General features: G+C 42.9%; 1 protein-coding gene across 12 annotated transcripts in view; it reads right to left on the bottom strand.

Moving 5' to 3' along the window:
• Positions 1 to 20899, bottom strand: part of LOC118363603 (prominin-1-A-like) — a 110710-nt gene that overhangs the window by 19995 nt on the left and 69816 nt on the right. For all 12 annotated transcript variants that reach the window (XM_035744645.2, XM_035744653.2, XM_035744648.2 and 9 more), the window contains 13 exons: positions 14419 to 14539; positions 14068 to 14131; positions 13680 to 13769; positions 9017 to 9246; positions 8764 to 8838; positions 8331 to 8394; positions 7895 to 8054; positions 6226 to 6378; positions 5873 to 5996; positions 5652 to 5755; positions 4657 to 4741; positions 3299 to 3445; positions 266 to 337 (listed from right to left, as the gene is read on the bottom strand). In XM_035744645.2, coding sequence (XP_035600538.1) covers positions 266 to 337; positions 3299 to 3445; positions 4657 to 4741; positions 5652 to 5755; positions 5873 to 5996; positions 6226 to 6378; positions 7895 to 8054; positions 8331 to 8394; positions 8764 to 8838; positions 9017 to 9246; positions 13680 to 13769; positions 14068 to 14131; positions 14419 to 14539 — 1489 coding nt within the window. The remainder of the gene's footprint in view (positions 1 to 265; positions 338 to 3298; positions 3446 to 4656; positions 4742 to 5651; positions 5756 to 5872; positions 5997 to 6225; positions 6379 to 7894; positions 8055 to 8330; positions 8395 to 8763; positions 8839 to 9016; positions 9247 to 13679; positions 13770 to 14067; positions 14132 to 14418; positions 14540 to 20899) is intronic.

The raw sequence follows: 20899 nt of genomic DNA, 5'->3' as shown, positions 1-20899 counted from the left end.
GTGCTTCCACAGACTCCTTCAGTGTGTGTGTGTGTTTATCGACAGCAAACCGCCGGCGAGGCTGTGCAGTTGATAAAGACACACGGAGCTTTCACAGTTTTAGATCTGAACTTCCATTCCATTTGATCCCGGTCTTGGATCGTGGTGTAAAATGCAACTGTAAAATGCAAGTGCCTTGCAACTGGTACACTGAGAAAACATTGTGTGGATGGTTGGAGCCGTGTTGATTTTTTTGGGGGGGAGGTTTGTTGTATGTTCCTCTCACCATAAGGTCTGTCTGTGCCTCGAGCTCATTGGCGTACGACAGCAAGTCCACCTGAGTCACCCCTTTGTTAACCTGCAAATGAACAGACATAGGATAATAATGCAGTATGACGCTGTTATTTTGCATTATAACACTTGCCATAAACATGTATGACCCCCCTTAAAATGTATTCTCATCTTACAATTGCATAATATAGAGTCAGTTGTGCAACATAGAGATGCATAACATGTGTATGGTGTTGTGTGGGGGAGCGGTTTGCTGATGTCAACATTGTAAACAGAGTGCCCCAAGGTGGCGGTGGGGTTATGGTATAAGAAGGCAGAAGCTACAGACAGCGAACACAATTGCATTTTGTCAATAGCAATTTTAATGCAATGAGATCCTGAGGCCCATTGTCGTGCCATTCATCCGCCGCCATCACCTCATGTTTCAGCATGATAATGCACAGCCCCATGTCACAAGGATCTGAACACAATTCCTAGAAGCTGAAAATGTCCCAGTTCTTCCATGGCATGGATACTCACTAGTCATGTCACCCATCAAGCATGTTTTGGATGCACTGGATGGACGTGTACGACTGCGTGTTCCAGTTCCCGCCAATATCCAGCAACTTTGCACAGCCATTGAAGAGGAGTGGGACAACATTCCACAGGCCACAATTAACAGCCTGATCAACTCTATGCAAAGGAGACGTGTCGCACTGCACGAGGTAAATGTTGGTCACACCAGACACTGACTGGTTTTTTGTTCCACACCCTTACCTTTTTTCAAAGGTATCTATGACCCACAGATGCACATCTGTATTCCCAGTCATGTGAAATTCATAGATTAGGGCCTAATAAATGTATTTCAATCAACTGATTTCCTTACATGAACTGTAACTCAGTAAAATAGTTGAAAATGTTGCGTTTATATTTTTGTTCGGTATAAATAGTCTGAGGTTTAAGGGTGGAAAACTGCCAACTCTATAGCTTATGGAACACTGATTTTGGCAAGAGATGCTATAAACTATTCAATCTCTAGAGATACATCCGTAATTCCACGATATTCATTTAGCAGTGGAGCACAGCCACTGTGAAATCGTTGCCTTCACCGCAAAATAAATGCAAAAATGATTACCTAGCTTGTAATTCTGGAAATGTAGCCAACTCTATTAACAGATGTCAAGCTGTATGCCCAAGCAAGACCCCAGGAAGACCCCAGCTGCCGCCCGCTCCCTGGTAAAAGATCCTACATCTGTACACCTGAATTGCTTGCTGTTTGGGGTTTTAGGCTGGGTTTCTGTACAGCACTTTGAGATATCAGCTGATGTACGAAGGGCTATATAAATAAATTTGATTTGATGATTTGATCTGTATGCGCATATGTAAAGTCTTGGCCCTCATTCGGTACTGTAAAGCCAGGAAGGGATGTCTGTAGTATGTTACATGAAGTCAATGGAGCAGTTACACATTCTAAACACAGAGGCAGATTGTAAATGAGTACATCAGACTTTTTAACCATCTTGCTGGTCGATCCTCGCAATTCAATCACACAATGTGCATGTGTGTTACTTAAACCTGTTAGATATCACTGTAATCAAAGTCAAGGGCGTACTACAGAACAAAATCCTGTCATTCTTATCTTATCTCAAAAGTAAAAGGCGGGATAAATCCTGGGTTTTTCCATTACAGGAGCAAAATCCTACATCCCACTCTGTTATCCCGTCGTAAATGTACGTCCTAAAATGAGATAAGACGTGATTTGACAGTTATGGATGTTTCTGGAACACCTACCACGGTTACTACCGGTATATTTAATAAAAGGTCCCACAGTTGACAGTGCATGTCAGAGCAGCGGCCTCCATCATTCTTAAATGGAAGAAGTTTGGAACCACCAAGACTCTTCCTAGAGCTGGCCTCCTGGTCAGGGAGGTGACCAAGAACCTGATGGTCACTCTGACAGAGCTCTAGAGTTCCTCTGTGGAGATGGGAGAATGTTCCAGAAGGACAACCATCTCTGCAGCACTCCACCAATCAGGCCTTTATTGTAGAGTGGCCAAACAGAAGCCACTCCTCAGTAAAAGGCACATGACAGCCCACTTGGAGTTTGCCAAAAGGCACCTGAAGACTCTCAGACCATGAGAAACAAGATTCTCTGGTCTGATGAAACCAAGATGAAACTCTTTGGCCTGAATGCCTACGGTGAAGCATGGTGGTGGTAGCATCATGCTGCAGGGATGACCCTAAGCACACAGCCAAGACAACACAGGTGTGGCTTCGGGACAGGTCTCTGAATGTCCTTGAGTGGCCCAGCCAGAGCCCGGACTTGGAACCCGATCTAACATCTCTGGAGAGACCTAAAAATAGCTGTGCAGCAACGCTCCCCATCCAACCTGACAGAGCTTGAGAGGATCTGCAGAGTGTGCCAAGCTTGTAGCGTAATTTCCCAAGAAGACTCGAGACTTCAACAAAGTACTGAGTAAAGGGTCTGAATACATATGTAAATGTGATATTTCAATTTTTTAGGAAAGGAAGCCAAAGTAGACTATTATTTATTTATCCTTATTTTACCAGGTACATTGACTGAGAACATAATATATTTTACAGCAACGACCTGGGGAAGAGTAACAGGGGGAGGAAAGGGGTGAGCCAATTAGAAGATGAGGATGATTAGGTGGCCATGATGGTATGAAGGTCAGATTAGGAATTTAGCCAGGACACGATAAGTGCCATGGGATCTTTAGTGACCACAGAGAGTTAGGACACCCATTTAACGTCCCATCCCGAAAGACGGCACCTTACGCAGGGCAACGTCCCCTTCACTGCCATGGGGCATCGGGGTGTCCTTAGACCAGAGGGAAGAGTGCCCCCTCCCTGGCCCTCCAACAGCACAACACCACTCACTATTAAAGCGAAAGAAAGGACACCATACTTTTGACATAAAGGAAAGAAGAAAAGTGGAGGAAGCCACATTAAACTATAGAAGAATGCTAGGAGACCAGGGGAGAAAGTCATTTTGGATTGAGATGCCCCCTCAATGCCAGTATAATACCTCCTCTAGATAGGCTGCGTAGTTGATCCTGTTGACGCCCGTCTCAGAGAAGCCAATGAGGTTCTGCTTCCCCTCAGACTCCAGCAGAACGATAACTCTCAGGTCAATCTTCACATCGTTAAACATCTTCCCCACCTCCTTGGTGTACTGGAAACAGAGAGGGAGAACAGTCTGTTTACAAAAAGGATAAGCAATAGCTATGAATGCAGTATATATTGGCTACATATGTGTTATGAAGCAGGAGCTAGTCAGTTTGTTTACGCCATATAAATAGACCATACAAATGGAATAGAAATAGACTTCAATGGTCAAGACCGCTATTTCAGAGACAAGCCTAGAACAAACTTGTTTACACATTAGACCAGCCAGTGTTACACAAACCCCTTTGTTTTTGATTTGTGTGTGTTGGGGGAAAGGACTCTGTTACCCTGGCAACATAAACTTTACATTGAGCCCCATTCAAATTCTTAATTCGCAGAGGGTCCTCCTAGGCAACCCCATTCATTGATACAGAGTACCTAATCTAGGACGGCCTGTTTTCATTTCATTTTGTATCATTGGACCAGAAAATACAGTGAGGAGTTTTTTTTAAGCCTCAAGCGACACAAATCTTCAGCAGCAAAGAACCTCATTAAAAACCAGAGGCTATAGCATTCAAATAGAAAATATGACAATACATTATCCTTATATTTGAATGTGCTCCATGTAAAAATTGGCAGGTGAAATCAGAATAAAAAAAGACACGAAAATTAACATAGGAAGAACTGTAAATACAGCCAATTTGTGCAATGTACTGTAACTTAGGCTACACTAGCCAGCTCAGCTCTATTGCTAGTCCGTACAATAACAGAAGCAAGATGATCTTGCCAGCTGGCTGACTAATATAGAATGGTCCGGTTGGTTGACACTAGACAGGACTGGCATCACGTCAAGGAAGTCCCAATGATACAAGCTGAGGTAATGGTGAAGGAATCCTAACGCTACAGATCACTAGCCTGCTCTTTGTTTTGGCAAGGATAACACCATTTAGCTGATGTTAATGAATCACCATTAGGAAATAGAGAGTGTTAGCCTGTTTGTAATCGCCTGGGTCTGCTGCACACCGCAAGACTGTGTTTGCCTGCTGAGCTAAAGCCTAGGCATTGGATTCACTCAACGAGCTGACATGACTCTTCAGGCCACAGTGTTTTCATTTGGACTATTGCGTTGGTTACATTGTACCCGGCAAGCTAAACCAAGCGCAAGTATTAGAAAGTACTCGGTATGTAAGCCCAGGTCGGACTAGGTGTGAGTTTGACTTTCATGCACAGGTATGCAGAATGCAGTACAGTGAGTGCACACTGCATGTGAATACTGACCAGGCTAGAGTTTAGGAAGGGTGTGACATTGAAGACTTTGTCCAGGCGCATGGCAGAGTAAATACCTCTGTTCTCCTTGCAATTACTGAGAGAGGATAACAAGAGAGGGAGAAAAGAGAGAGAGAATGAATCATCGTCACATGTCCATTCATACATTGTTTTTTGGTTAGCTTGCTCTCTCGGCCGCCATCCGGTGAATACATTTGGAACCTCATACACTCTCCTTAACTTCGTATTGTTGCCTTCCAGTCATTTTACAAGCAGTGTACTCACAAGTCACTCATAGAGAGCTTTTCCAAAGCAATAAAATCAAGTCAGCATGGCCAACGTTTCCCATTTGTACACATTCAAGGGTGCAAGGGTAAAGTAAGAGTAAAGGAATTCCTATGGTCATGTCTGTACACACTATCTCATGGGTCACTTTTTGACTGGGCAGGAGTAGCTGAGGCAACTAAACTATATTTAAGCAAATATAGTATAGTAGTATAGAACAAGGCAGTTAACCCACTGTTCCTAAGCCGTCATTGAAAATAAGAATTTGTTCTTAACTGACTTGCCTCAAATAAATATTGTCATATATCCCATGGCTTTCAGCCAATCAGCAACTAGGGCTCGAACAACCCTGTTTCTAATAGGGAATACAACGTGATGGTTTTACAACACAGATTTGCTGCCTGTTCTAATCGAGAGATGATGAAAGTTGATGAAATCTAGGCTGGAAAGAAACCTCAAGCATTAAATCCCTCTCCCTAGTTTCAATCTTTTAAATAATTTACTAAGCAATGTCAGAGAGAATGTGAGGAGACTCCTGTGACATTTATTCCAGTCAAAACATACCACAAAACAGAAATAGCTAGTGTTATCATCTAGTTCGATTCATAAGTAATCAATATAGTTCTCCAGTAGGTCTATGTAAAACATAAACCATCACGAGAGAACACAAATGAATCCCCAGCAGGAAGTGGTACATACATACATCCTGTAAAGTATTTTACCTGTAGAGACTCTCCACTGTGAGATCCAGGTCTGAGTCGTTGTACATGTACCCTGGGATGAAGTTCCTCCACTCAGGGTTCATCAGGTGAGGAGTGTCCAAAACCTGGGACACAAATTACTAGTAAGACCATCATTCACCATCATTCACCATTATTATACAGCAAGACCATTTACAATACCGAGACAGTCTCACATTAAGAGTTACCACATCATAACTTGCCTTGAAGAGCTGCTTGGTGTGGAAGGGCTCGCAGACCAGCTTCTCCAAGTTGCCCCCGACCAGAAAGGTGGCAGTCACCACTCCCATCAGTATCCAGGAGAAGAGGAAGCTGAAGCCCACACCGCTGTGGAGAGACACGCATAGACAGATAGACAGACAGATGCCCAGCCAACCAGTCAGTCAGCCAGAGAAACAGCCTGTCAGCTGGCCACAATTTGTCATTTATTTTTTATTTTACCAGGTATGTTGACTGAGAACACATTCTCATTTACAGCAACGACCTGGGGAATAGTTACAGGGGAGAGGAGGGGGATGAATGAGCCAATTGTACAGCCTGCCAGCCTACTACTCACGCCATAAGCAGGGTGCCGCCGGTGTTGGAGACACAGCCCCGTGTGGTGGGGGAGGCGTGCTTGTCATAGCCTATGGTGCCACACAGTATGGCCAGGAAGTTGAAAGCAAGGATGAGAACCACCATGCAGCACAGGCCAATACAGCAAATCCACCTGTAGAGAAACCCTGGAGTCAGTACATCATGACGAGTAACGATGGATAATAACGATGGAGCTACAGACTACGTTCGGGTAGAGGTCTGGGTAGAGGTCTGCACGGGACTGATTCCTTCATCCCGCTCCAGAAGCTTTTCACATGGCTCCCTCAGCTTTTCATACCGCACCTGCCGGCTCCCGTTAACTTCTTGTCCGACTCCCACCCGCTCCCGCAAGAACTGGTCCCGAGCCTGACCGTAGTCCCGCAATGTTATTGTAGGTGTATGAGATGCTGCTAGCTTTGCAGCCCCCGGTCTCAGCAATTTTGCCACCTTAAGCCAGATCAAAATGCAAAAATAGCCTAATAAATAGGTTAAATTACCAGAGATTCACACCAGGCCAATTATATTACACTATTGGTGTTATTGGGTATATCAGCCAATAGGCTAGACCTACAGTAGTTTGAAAGAAAGCAGAGTTGGGGTTGAAATTAGAATAGGAGCGCACTAGACTTAAGCTAAGTTTTGCATAACTTTTAGGAGTGGCACGATCTGCAGACAGAGTAAAATAAATGTGTTATTTAAATGTTGATTTCCAGTCAATGTCAGAGCATAAACTATAGCCTATCCTATTTAGGAAGGTGATTCCCTTGGAACGACAACTGTCCCGTGGTCTGTATTTCTCCGCCCATGCAGCCTACAGGCTATTTACTGAGGCCACACATTGGGTATACACACAGTTGATCTCGCACACACAACAAAAGAGAGGAGGGGTAGGTTATTGAACTTGAAGCAAGAAAAATGTGGCTATTCATTTGTGAATATTTTGCGACAAATAGTTGCTCTTAATAGGCTACAATAGATACAGATTTGCAGGCATAGACAAATAAATGTGTTATCAACAGGGTATTTACTTCCAGTCAATGTCGGAGCTGTAGCCTACCACTGGGAAGTACATTTCTCCGCACACGCAGCCGACTTCATCGATACCACACATAAGGCAGATTTGATCTTGCACTCCCAACAAAAGAGAGGCGAGGTAGGCTGAACTTGAAGCAGCAACAAAAATGCTCTCCATCCCAATTAGTCTGTCTGACCGCCTGCTCCCGCCAGCGGCATGAAAAATGCATGGCGGCATCACAACGCTTTCTGTCGCGGCCTGTAGGTTCCATGGGCACCCAGCGGCAACGCAGCCCCCCATCTCAGGGCTCAATCTAATGTAATGGGTGTAATAAGCACAGCTGGTCAAAGAGGGCAACATCAGAAGGCCATGTATGCGTGGGCAGGTCCAGCGTATACTTAAAAGATAACTGACTGAACAAACTCCTGATTCATTATTACATTATGTCACAGTGACCTCTGCTGCTTGGAATGATGCAATAACTCCCGACGATGTTCAGTTAAAAACAGAAATGTATTTGTTCTAAAACTCTGAGCACATCGTAGGCCCCGGTCAAAAGTAGTACACTGTATAGGGAATAGGGTGCCGTTTGGGACGCCCGGTTTGTGAAGCGAGGCCCAGTTCCCGATTGTACCTGTAGAAGTCGATCTGGTCGATCTCGGGGTAGGAGTCTTCTATCTTGGAGTGTGTGTGACTAATGAAGTTGGTGAAGTTGGCCATAGTGCTGTGTACAGGGAACACCTTGGAGAAGCTGCTGATGTTGGTGCCGATGATGTCCAACATGCCCCGAGCTCCTGGGAGAGAGGGAGGGAGAGGCATTGGTGAATTAATGGAGTAATACAACCTTATATTTTGGGGTACTGGGGTAAGACAGTTCAGATGTAGGTCATTAATTGGAGTATGGCAATTGGTTTTATTAGGCGTTTACCTTCAATGAGTATTCATACCATACATGATTTGACTGATTTGGTAATGCAAAGTTGAACACTCAAAATGATATAACCCTTCATATAGTTTCTTCCGAAACTTTTTAGGAGCATTACATGAGGTTAAAGAGAGATGCCACTCACCCTCGAATACGTTCCTCATCTGGTCACTCACCATGCCTGGAGTGTCATTGAAAGAGGAGTAGCCCTGTTTGGAGGAGAAAGTACAGGTGTGGGATCTTGATTAGTTGATGATTGCAAGAAAAATGCAAACTTGTAGTGTATTTGAGGTTTAAAAGAGGCTTCTAAAGTTTGTAATTTCCACTTTAAAATGTTAGACTTGATTCGCACTAACTAAAAATATATCAACCCCCAACAAAAATGTAAATTCATTATAATCCACACAATACTTCACATTTCCTGTTGCTGCAGGATTATTTTCCTGCTGTGAGAAACTGGTCATTAAGATTCCACATCCATAGAAAGGCACGTCTGCGACAGTATCACAAATACATTTTTTTTAAATGTCACAACTTCCAATTTTAACCTAAAGCTTTTGCAACATTTCTAGACTCACCTTTTGAATGATATTGCTGAGGTCCGTTTTCATCAATTGATTCACACTTTCCAGCTGATTGTTCATATCAGGTAACTGCAGCACATCACACACAACACACACTTACAACGTGATTGTCCTCAGGCAGCGCAGCACACACAATGCGCAAAAACACATTTTAAATACACCAGATGGCCAATAGTATATTGCTATACAAATCAAAATATCACTGTATGACTATTATTATCATCTTCAATAAAGCGGGCCAGCTTACCCGGGTGAAGTTGGCGCTGACGTGGAGCTGTGCCAGGGAGCTACGGATGGAGAGGCAGAGCTGGGCGGTGGTGGCGTCCGAGTCCTCGTCGTTGCAGCCCGGGTCGTTGAGGGTTCTATTGAGGCTGAAGCGCACCAGGCTCAGGTTGAAGTGGAGCTTCCCTGTCGCCTCCTGAAGAACCTCCAGAGACATACTCACGTTCTCCAGGGCGTCTTTGGTCTCCCGCATGGCTTGGGATGGGGACGGGGTAGGATGGAGAGGTGGTAAGTGTGTGCGAGAGTGCAGTATAGACACACACACACACACACACACACAAATGTACATGGCATATTCACAAAAACACTCAATGTATGCACACGCAAGTACATACACACAAACCAAATACACGCACACATGCACAGTCATACCCTAGCCGTGATTATACACACACACAAAAACACACACATTCACACAGGGGCAGCAATTAGAATTGAACAGCTGAACAATAGTTGCAGGTTCAATCCACTGTTGGAGCAAGATTGGAACTTGGAAGGCCATAAACTTAATATATTCATATCGAGTCATAATTAAGATGGCACGCAAGGTAAGTTTGTACAGTTCCAAATACAGTGGCAAGAAAACGTGTGTGACCCCTTTGGAAATACCTGGATTTCTGCATAAATTGGTCATAACATTTGATCTGATCTTCATCTCGGTCACAACAATAGACAAACACAGTCTTATTAAACTGATAACACACAAACAAATATAGGTTTTCATGTCTTTATTGAACCCACCGTGTAAACATTCACAGTGCAGGGTGAGAAAAGTATGTGAACCCTTGGATTTAATAACTGGTTGACCCTCCTTTGGCAGAAATAACCTCAAACCAAACGTTTTCTGTAGTTGAGGATCAGACCTGCACAACGGTCAGGAGGAATTTTGGACCTTTACAAAATTGTTTCAGTTTGGCATTCTGAACTGTGCTCTTGCAGTCATCTTTGCAGGTTGGCCACTCCTAGGGAGAGTAGCAACAGTGCTGAACTTTCCATTTGTAGACAATTTGTCTTACCGTGGACTGATGAACATCAAGGCTTTTAGAGATACTTTTGTAACCCTTTCCAGTTGTATGCAAGTCTACATTTCTTCTGAGATATCTTTTATTCGAGGCATGGTTCACATCAGGCAATGCTTCTTGTGAATAGCAAACTCACATTTTGTGAGTGTTTTTTATAGGGCTCTAAACAACATCTCCAATCTCGTCTCATTGAATGGACTCCAGGTTAGCTGACTCCTGACTCCAATTAGCTTTTGGAGAAGTCATTAGCCAATGGGTTCACATACTTTTTCCAACTTACACTGTGAATGTTTAAATGATATATTCAATATAGACAAGAGAAATACAATAATGTGCGTGTTATTAGTTTAAGCACACTATGTTTGTCTATTGTTGTGACTTAGATGAAGATCAGATCAAATTTGATGACCAATTTATGCAGAAATCCAGGTAATTCCAAACTTTTTCTTGGCACTGTATATTGTAGACACACAAGGATGCCTCGTGATTTAGCCTGGTTCCAGATCTGTTTGTGCTGTCTTGCCATCTCCTATGGCCATTGTCATACCAATGGTACAAACTGATCTTGGACCAGGCTACAATTGGCTCAAGAGCCAGGAATACCACAAGGGGACCAATCACAAGAGTGACACCAGGGTGATGTCTCAAGGTTACAAGGCCAGGGATCACAAGGTCAGGGTTTGTTAACTGTTACCTTTAATGGCCCTCTCCACTTTGACTTTATGACAAAAAAGTAAAAAGGAAAGAAAAGGATGTCTACTTAAGCGATTAAAGTCGTAGTACGCCATGTTACGAGCTAAGTAACAAGATCTTTCTATAAGAACTACAATACTGCTCTATATTGTTTATATACAGTGCATTCGGAAAGTATTCAGACCCCCTGATTTTTTCTTTTACAGCCTTATTCTAAAATGGAATTTAAAAAATCTCCTCATCAATCTAAACACAATACCCCATCAAGATGAAACGAAAACAGGTTTTCAGAGACTTTTGCAAATGTATTAAAAATAAAAAACAGAAATACCTTATTTACACAAGTATTCAGACCCTTTGCTATGAGACTTGAAATTGAATTCTGCACAAGTGTGTGCATCCTGTTTCCATTGATCATCTTTGAGATGTTTCTACAACTTGATTCGAGTCCACCTGTGGTAAATCCAATTGAATGACCATGATTTGGAAAGGCACACACTTGTCTATATAAGTCCCAAAGTTGACAGTGCATGTCAGAGCAAAAACCCCAGATCTGGGGAAGGGTACCAAAACATTTAAGCAGCATTGAAGGTCCCCAAGAACACAGTGTCCTCCATCATTCTTAAATGGAAGAAGTTTGGAACCACCAAGACTCTTCCTAGAGCTGGCCGCCTGGCCAGACTGAGCAATCGTGACCGATGGTCTTCAGAGTTCTTCTGTGGAGATGAGAGAACCTTCCAGAAGGACAACCATCTCTGCAGCACTCCATCAATCATGCCTTTATGGTATTGGCCAGTAAAAGGCACATGATAGCCCACATGGAGTTTGTCAAAAGGCACCTAAAGGACTCTCAGACCATGAGAAACAAGATTCTCTGGTCTGATGAAACCAAGATTGAACTCTTTGGCCTGAATGCCAAGCGTCACATCTGAAGGAAAACTGGCATCATCCCTACGGTGAAGCATGTGGGGATGTTTTTCAGCGGCAGGGTCTGGGAGACTAGTCAGGTTTGAGGGAAAGATGAACAGAGCAAAATACAGAGTCATCCTTGATGAAAACCTGCTCCAGAGCGCTCAGTCTCTGAATGTCCTTGAGTGGCCCAGCCAGAACCCGGACTTGAATCCGATCGAACATCTCTGAAGAGAACTGAATATAGCTGTGCAGCGACGCTCCCCATCCAACCTGACAGAGTTTGAGAGGATCTGCAAAGAAGAATGGGAGAAACTCCCCAAATACAGGTGTGCCAAGCTTGTAGTGTCATACCCAATAATACTCAAGGCTGTAATCGCTGACAAATGTGCTTCAACAAAGTGCTGCGTAAAGGGTCTGAATACTTATGTAAATGTAATAATTCCATTTTTTATTTGTAATACATTAAAAAAATTCAAACGCTGTTGCTTTGTCATTATGGGGTATTGTGTGTAGTTTGATGAGGGGGAAAAAACAAATTAATCAATTTTAGAATAAGGCTGTAACATAACAAAATGTGGAAAGAGTCAAGGGGTCTGCATACTATCAGAATGCACTGTATATATACACTGAGTGTACAAAACCTTAGGAACACCTTTCTAAAATTGAGTTGCACCCCCTTTTGCCCTCAGAACCGCCTCAGTTTGTCAGGGCATGTACTCTAAAATGTGTCGAAAGCATTCCACAGGGATGCTGGATTTCTTTATAATAACAGCTTCATCTCAATTCTAGTCAGGTTTTAGAGCCAAGCATAGTACAATTACTGTGGTAACTAATGTTGTAGGGCCTCAGGACTGTTTCCCTTTTTATTGATTTGTTGAAGGTCTTCGACACTGTTGACCATGCCCTGCTGTTGGATAAACTTTAAAAAGGTTGGTTTAAGTGTTGAAGCATTGGATTGGTACTGACAGAACAGTGTGTAGCACAGCCAGCGTATGAAATCTGAGTTTCGAAGGATTACGAAATGAGTTGCCCAGGGCTCAAATTTTGGTCCCATGCTTTTTACGGTGTATATAAATTATATAGGGAAGACTGTTGACTGCATTGATAACTTGACCAAGAAATGGAAGTTGAAATTAGATTTTTATTTTAGGAACAAATCTTGCTCTTCAATGTCAGGCAGAAAGGATCTTGTTCAAAGCATTTTCCTATTGGTGCTGGATTATGGTGATATTGTCTCTCTAAAGGCCACGGCAAGTACCTTAAAAACTCTGGACACAGTGTATCATGGTGCTTTAAAATGTATCACAAATGCTAGATCACTCACCCATCTCTGTGAATTGCATGCTATGGTGCAATGGACCTTTCTCTCCACCAGGAGGCTAAAGCTCTGGTATACCTTCGTACACAAAGCATTGATGGGACAACTCCCTTTGTATCTCTGTTCCTTACTGACCAGATCAGTCACTTGATACAGTCTTTGTTCACAGTCGCTGCTGTTCTTGTCTGTTCCTAAGGCTAGAACTGAGATGAGGAAGTCTTATTTTTCCCATAATGCCCCTTCATCCTGGCGCATGCTTCAAAAGATATTCAAGTTAAGGAGTTAGTGTCCTTGCCTGTTTTAAGACTCTGATCGACGCGACTTGTTTTTGATAGTTGCAGTTATTTTGAATCTTCTACCGTATCTGCAACTTGTGACACTTTTTATTCTGTGTGTATTTGTATTTTTTTGTAATATTTTATGTACATGCTGCTATTTCCCTGTTTGGCTTTCTTGCATGTCTCCCTCGCAAAATATATTTTTTAACCTCATTGGTTCTTACCTGGTTAAATAAAGGTTAAGTAATAAATAAATACAATAATGTTTTGTACACTCAGGGTATTCTTAAAAGATCCTCATAACTTGTGTCCAATTTGAGGACAGCATTGTCAGTGTGGTAGAGAATAAAAACAATGACAGCATCGGTCTGAAAGAGGAAATGATATCATAAGTACAGGACATACCACCAGCCATATGGAGCGCTCCGTCCATTGCAGGACAGACCTCTTTCCCCAATTCCTCATGGATCTTCCCTCCAAGCAGAGGACCCACATCTGAGGATGGGGAAATAGCATCATTATGTATTCGGGTTAGGGTCAATTCCATTTGAATTCAGGACGTAAATAGATGTTAAAATTCCAATTTCTCCCACAGAAAAGCAATGGAGAAGAACTGGAATTGCAGTTGACATCCTCAATCGACAGAATTGAAATGAAATTGGACCACAACTCTGTTATGTATCTACTTAACGTTCAATATGCTGTTAACTTGATGTGGCCATAAGATTCAGAGTTTTGTGCAGTAGACTGAACAGAGACAATATGGAGATGTGGCCTCAGGCGCTGTACTTACTATCCAAGTCAGAAATGACTTTGTTCTTGGCAGTGGCGTATTGTGCTATTAGATAATCAACTTGCTGTGAAAAGAAGAGCAGAATAAAGTCACAGAAATTGAGACACGCGAGGCTGTTTTTTTGTCTGAGATGATTTGTTGTTGTTTTTTTGTCTGAGATTGTGTTACTCTGTCAGTTTCTCTCTATCTCACACATACCCACGCACCTATTACTGTATGTACGCACGCACCCCTTTGAGAAGCATACAATATACATTTAATCTAACCATCTCTTACATTCTCGACTTAGCTTTGTGTGTGTGCACACCTACAGAAATACTGTCATTGCAGCTATGGTAAAAAAAGCTGTACCGTTGGCGTCTCGTTGGTAAAACTCTGCAGGTCCCTCAGGTTGCTACTGACCAATCTCCTCATGCCTTTGAGCTGTGAGCTCAGGTTCTGGTTAGCTGCATACGCACACAGTACTCCAGCCCTGCGGACAAACAAGAAATACAACCACACAGAACATTAAAAGAGATATAGGCTAGCACACACCAAAATAAGAGCATTTTAAATATTGTAATCCAGATATTCTAAGCTTTATGGCTGCAATTAAATCTAGAATCAGCTTCCTATTTCGCAAAAAAGCCTCCTTCACTCATGCTGCCAAACATACCCTCGTAAAACTGTCTATCCTACCGACCCTTGACTTCGGCGATGTCACTTACAAAATAGCCTCCAACACTCTACTCAGCAAACTGGATGAAGTATATCACAGTGCCATCCGTTTTGTCACCAAAGCCCCATTACAGTACTACCCACCACTGCGACCTGTATGCTCTCGTTGGCTGACCCTCGCTACATATTCGTCGCCAAACCCACTGGCTCCAGGTCATCTATAAGTCTATGCTAGGTAAAGCCCCGCCTTATCTCAGTTCACTGGTCACCACAGCAACACCCACCTGTAGCACGTGTTCAAGCAGGTATATTTCACTGGTCATCCCCAAAGCCAACACTTCCTTTGGCCGCCTTTCCTTCCAGTTCTCTGCTGCCAATGACAGGAACGAATTGCAAAAATCACTGAAGCTGGAGACTTATATCTCCCTCACTAACTTTAAGCATCAGCTGTCAGAGCAGCTTACTGATCACTGTACCTGTACACAGCCAATCTGTAAATAGCACACCCAACTACCTCATCCCCATATTGTTACTTATCCTCTTGCTCTTTTGCACCCCAGTATCTCTACTTGCACATCATCATCTGCACTCCAGTGTTAATGCTAAATTGTAATTTTGTTTTCGCCTATCTATGGCCTATTCACCTATCCTATTTATTTCCTTACCTCCCTACTCTTCTACATTTGCACACACTGTTCATAGATATTTATTTTGTGTTATTGACTGCACGTTTGTTTATGTGTAACTCTGTGTTGTTTTATCTTGGCCAGGTCGCAGTTGTAAATGAGAACTTGTTCTCAACTGGCCTCCCTGGTTAAATAAAGGTTAATATATATATATATATATATATATATATATATATTTAAATTACACAGGCAGCCCAATTCTGTTATTTTCCCACTAATTGGTCTTTGACCCAACAGATCAGCTCTTTTTCCAAAAATTGGGCAAAAGATCAGAATTGGGTTGCCGGTATAAATGCAGTCTTTATATGCTTATGATTTTGTTGAAAGGCAATTCATGTCAAACTTTTGTTCACACCTTCTGTCTATACAGTTATGAAACCTGTACAGACCTCTAATCAGTTTACAAATACCACAAATAATCATTGGAGTTGAAACATACTTTGAACTAGGGCATGGAGCCAGCTAATGACTGTACATGATGTCCTGTCATCTATTGCCTTTATTGCTTCGCATTATTTTGATTGTTTGTATGTGTTGTATTGTATACACCACTCCACACAGAAGTTTTGGGGGTGGGGGGCAATTAAGTTGTTTGGATTTGAATGTCCATCTCTCCTTGGCCACATAGCCAACCATTATGACATCACCTGCTTCAGAAAGCTTTGTTCGCCGTGGAAACCATCAATAACATTCTAAAATCCACAACATTCTAGAAACAGAATCAACATTCCCCCCATAAACACTTTCACCTTCTGAGAAGACAGGTCGTTTTGAGACAATCTGTGTACCTTTTATTGCTAAAATGTCGCTGCATCTGTATAATGATGGCTACGAGTCTGACTCCCACTATCAGCCTGACCAGGGCTACGACTCAGGCTTTGAATCTGAATTGGAGTCAGAAGACCCGTTAGAAGAGTCCAGAGAAGTGGGCCTCTTCATCGAGCCCACACCCTCCTCATCCTCAGATCAAGATCAGGTCCGTGAAGTCCCAGTGGCCAGGACCCATGCCCTGAGGGCTGAGATGGACCAGGCAGTGGCCCTGGCCACGGCCCCTGTGGACCTGGAGGTCATGGTGGGCGAGAACAATGAGATTCTCCAGAGCTCCGGCCCTGAGATCACCAGAGCACCTGTCTGTCTCATACTTGCCCCTCAGGTGGTTCCATCGTGGGTCACCTGGTTTAGAAGCAGAGAGGAAGAACCAGAAAGCACTCACTCAGCCAGTTCTTTGAGCAATGGCAAGTATAAAATTCCAAGTTTATTAGGAAAACATCATCACATAGAATGTTTTTGAAGACAAATGCTGTCTTTTAAGTGTGACCGATTGTGTGTATTGTCTTTCATTCCGTAGATTATAATGGTTTAGACGTGAAGCGTCAAGAGTCTCCCGTAAGAGATCCGGAAGACCAGAGGGTCCCGCTCACCAAGAGCATGAGAGGATCAGAGGACTCTGGCAGTTTCCTGATCCCTAGGTTGCCACCATGGGTCACATTCAAGAGGACCAGGGAGTCCAGCCCTTCTAGCAGCTCAGGCTGTTTCCAACTAGAAGGCTCATTATGGAAGAAATGGAAGAGGTAGTCTATCTTTTGATCTCTTTATTGTTTTATCTTGTGTTTTTTTCTTTTATATAGACAATACCAGTCAGATATTTGGACACACATACTCATTCAAGGGTTTTTCTTCATAGTTCTATATTTTCTACATTGTAGAATAATATTGAAGACATCGAAACTATGAAATGACACATATGTATGACACTCATGTAGTAACCAAGAAAGTGTTCAACAAATGAAAATATATTTCATATTTTAGATTATTCAAAGTAGCCACACTTTGCCTTGGTGACAGCTTTGCACACTCTTGGCATTCTCTCAACCAGCTTCACCTGGAATGCTTTTCCAACAGTCTTGAAGGAGTTCCCACATATGCAGTTGTTACTTGTTGCCTGCTTTTCCTTCACTCTGCGGTCCAACTCATCCCAAACCATCTCAATTGGGTTGAGGTCGGGTGATTCTGAAGGCCAGGTCACCTGATGCAGCACTCCATCCCTCTCCTTCTTGGTCAAATAGCCCTTACACAGCCTGGAGGTGTGTTGGGTCACTGTCCTTAAAAAACAAATGATAGTCCCACTAAGCACAAACCAGATGGCGTATCGCTGCTGTGGTAGCCATGCTGGTTAAGTGTGCCTTGAATTCTAAATAAATCACTGACAGTGTCACCAGCAAAGCACCCCACACCATCACACATCTTCCTTCATACTTCACAGTAGGAACCACACATGTTGAGATCATCCGTTCACCTACTCCGCGTCTCACAAAGGCACATCGGTTGGAACCAAAAATCTAAAATTTGGACTCATCAGACCGAAGGACAGATTTCCAACGGTCCAATGTCCATTGCTCATTCCATTGCTAATTTCTTGGCCCAAGCTGTCATGGTTCCACCAGGGTCCTAGAGAATTTCTTTGTTACTCAGGTGTTGGTTGTCATTTCATTTCAGAACCTGGGTCCAACCCCACCTCATCACAGCATGTTTCTGCCACAACATTGACCCAGCAGAGATCAACCAGATTAGAGGTCATAACCTATCAAGGAGCACTGTTGGGAAGACGGCAAGAACAAATCCACGAGACCCTCCGGGCACTCACTGATTCCTTCCATCCACGGCACGCACCCAATTCAGGAGGAGCCAATGCCCAAGTCTCATCGCCCAGTGCTACAGGCGCCGCTGTAGTTCCTCCAGCGAACCTGCATCAAGATCCCAGCCCCCTGAGCGGTATGACGGCCACCCGGGAGGATGTAAGGGTTTCCTCACTCAGTGCTCTCTGGTGTTTGAGCTACAGTCCTCCTACAGTCCTCCTCGTTCCACACTGATCGGGCCATGATCGCCTACATCATCTCTCTGCGTCAGGGCCCTGGCGTGGGCAACGGCTTTGTGGGAACAGCAGCCACCATCCGGCAGCTCCATATTAGCTTCTACTGCCGAGCTGCGCCAAGTCTTTGACCACCCAGTCGATGGGCGAGAAGCAGCAAGGCGACTGTTCAGACTCCGCCAAGGGGCCCGATCTCCATCCAAAAAGCCAAGAGGTTGAATGCTCTCCAGGCTAGGTGGGCTCTGTTTTCTAACCAGTTCGATTTCACACTAGCCTATCGCCCGGGATCCAAGAACCATAAAGCAGACGCCCTGTCCCGCCAATACAATGTCTCTAACGAGGAGAGGGACCCCGATAACCTGACCCCATGCGGGGGACCCACTAACAGACTTTACATTCCGCGATCAACCTGGTCCCGACTACTACAATGGGGACACTACAAAAAAATTAACTGGGCATCCAGGGGTTAATCGGAGTTCCTGAGGTGGAAATTCTGGTGGCTCCCCAGGTGTATTTTCTGTCCTTGTTTGTAGAAGCTTGATTTTGGTTGCCCTGTGTGTTTGTTGCCTGAGTAAGTCTCTAGTCCTAGTGTTTGTTGTTTTTTCAGTATTACTGTGATCCTTCTGTTACCTTATTGTTTTTCAGTAAAGTATTTACGTTATCCTAAACCATTGATGCCTTGTCTAGTCCATTTGCTGCATCTGGGTCCAACCCCACCTCATCACACAAGCAAGTCTCTCTTTATTATTGGTGTCCTTTAGTAGTGGTTTCTTTGCAGCAATTCGACCATGAACGCCTGATTTACGCAGTCTCCTCTGAACAGTTGATGTTGGATGTGTCTGTTACTTGTAACTCTAAGTTACCTCTGCAGCAGAGGTACCTTTGGGTCTTCCCTGCGGCGGTCCTCACGAGAGCCAGTTTCATCATAGCACTTGATGGTTTTTGCGACTGCCCTTAAACCCTTTCTTGAAAAGTTCTTGAGTTAATGATGGACTGTCATTTCTCTTTGCTTATTTGAGCTGTTCTTGCCATAATATGGACTTGGTCTTTTACCAAATAGGGCTATCTTCTGTATACCACCCTGACTGGCTCAAATACGTTAAGAAGGAAATAAATTCCACAAATGAACTTTTAACAAGGCACACCTGTTAATTGAAATGCATTTCAGGTGACTACCTGATGAAGCTGGTTGAGAGAATGCCAAGAGTGTGCACAGCTGTCCTCAAGGCAAAGGGTGGCTATTTTGAAGAATCTCAAATATATTTTGATTGGGTTTAACACTTTTTGTTGGTGACATGATTCCATATGTGTTATTTTATAGTTTTGATGTCTTCACTATTAAAAATAAAGGAACCCTCGAATGAGTAGGTGTGTCGACTTTTGACTGGTACTGTATATATATATTTTTTTGTGTGTCTTAGGGAGACTTGAAAGGCACTTAAAATCAAATGTATTATTAGGTCAGTTGAGGAGAGTGACATTGCCATTGTCCCAAATGTGACAAGGTCCAAGTATAGGAGAACATGGGAATCAAACCTTTGCCCAGGACGTTCTGAGTCCGTGGGAACCAATCGGAAGAGACAGAAGGTCTGATGAGGACACTGACTCAACTCAACTGATGTCAACCAATCTCAACTGACCTTTAATTGCATTTTGTATCAGTTATAAAATAAATGTACTGTCTTTTTTTCTATATTAATAGAAAATAAAAATGTTTTAGATCTGCGATCTGATTTGTCCTTATCCGTCTTATGATTACTTAAGATTTGAAAACATATATAAACACCATGTAAAATGTCAGTCCCATGTTTCAAGACCTGAAATAAAAAAATCCCAGAAATGTTCCATATGCACAAAAAGCTTATTTTTCTTCAATTCTGTGCAAAAATGTGTTTACATCCCTGTTAGGGAGCATTTCTCCTTTGCCAAGATTATCCATTCACCTGACAGGTGTGGCATATCAAGAAGCTGATTAAACAACATGATCGTAACACAGGTACACCTTGTGCTGGGGACAATAAAAGGCCACTCTAAAATATGCAGTTTTTTCACAGCCATTGAAGAGGAGTGGGACAACATTCCACAGGCCACAATCAACAGCCTGATAACGTTGATGCGAAGGAGACCATGAGGCAAATGGTGGTCACACCCCAACCTTTTCTTTTAAGGTATCTGTGACCAACAGATGCATATTTGTATTCCCAGTCATATGACATCCATAGATTAGGGCCTAATACATTTATTTAAATTGACTTATTTCCTTATATGAACTCAGTAAAATCTTTGAAATTGTTGCATGTTGCGTTTATATTTCTGTACAGTGTAAATAACACCAAATTGTACCTAATACATTTCTCTTCATATTTTAGCTGCTTTTGCCATAATATGGAATGCGTTCCAGGTGACGACAATCTGCCCATCTCTGCCCATTCACGAAAATGGTTCGCTCCTACAGACAAATCATATTCAAACCAAGCTTTATTTATACAGCACATTTCAGACTTAGAATGCAACGCAATGTGCTTTACAGAAGAAAATAAACAATGAAAATAAAAGCTGAAATATTTACTACACAACAAACACAAAATAAAAAATTAAAGAATGACAAACTGAACAACTA

The sequence above is a fragment of the Oncorhynchus keta genome, chromosome 30 (genome assembly GCF_023373465.1).
Source record: "Oncorhynchus keta strain PuntledgeMale-10-30-2019 chromosome 30, Oket_V2, whole genome shotgun sequence".
Classification (NCBI taxonomy): Eukaryota; Metazoa; Chordata; class Actinopteri; order Salmoniformes; family Salmonidae; genus Oncorhynchus; species Oncorhynchus keta.
Note: the sequence above shows the minus strand (reverse complement) of the source record. Positions and strands in the feature narration are given on the sequence as shown.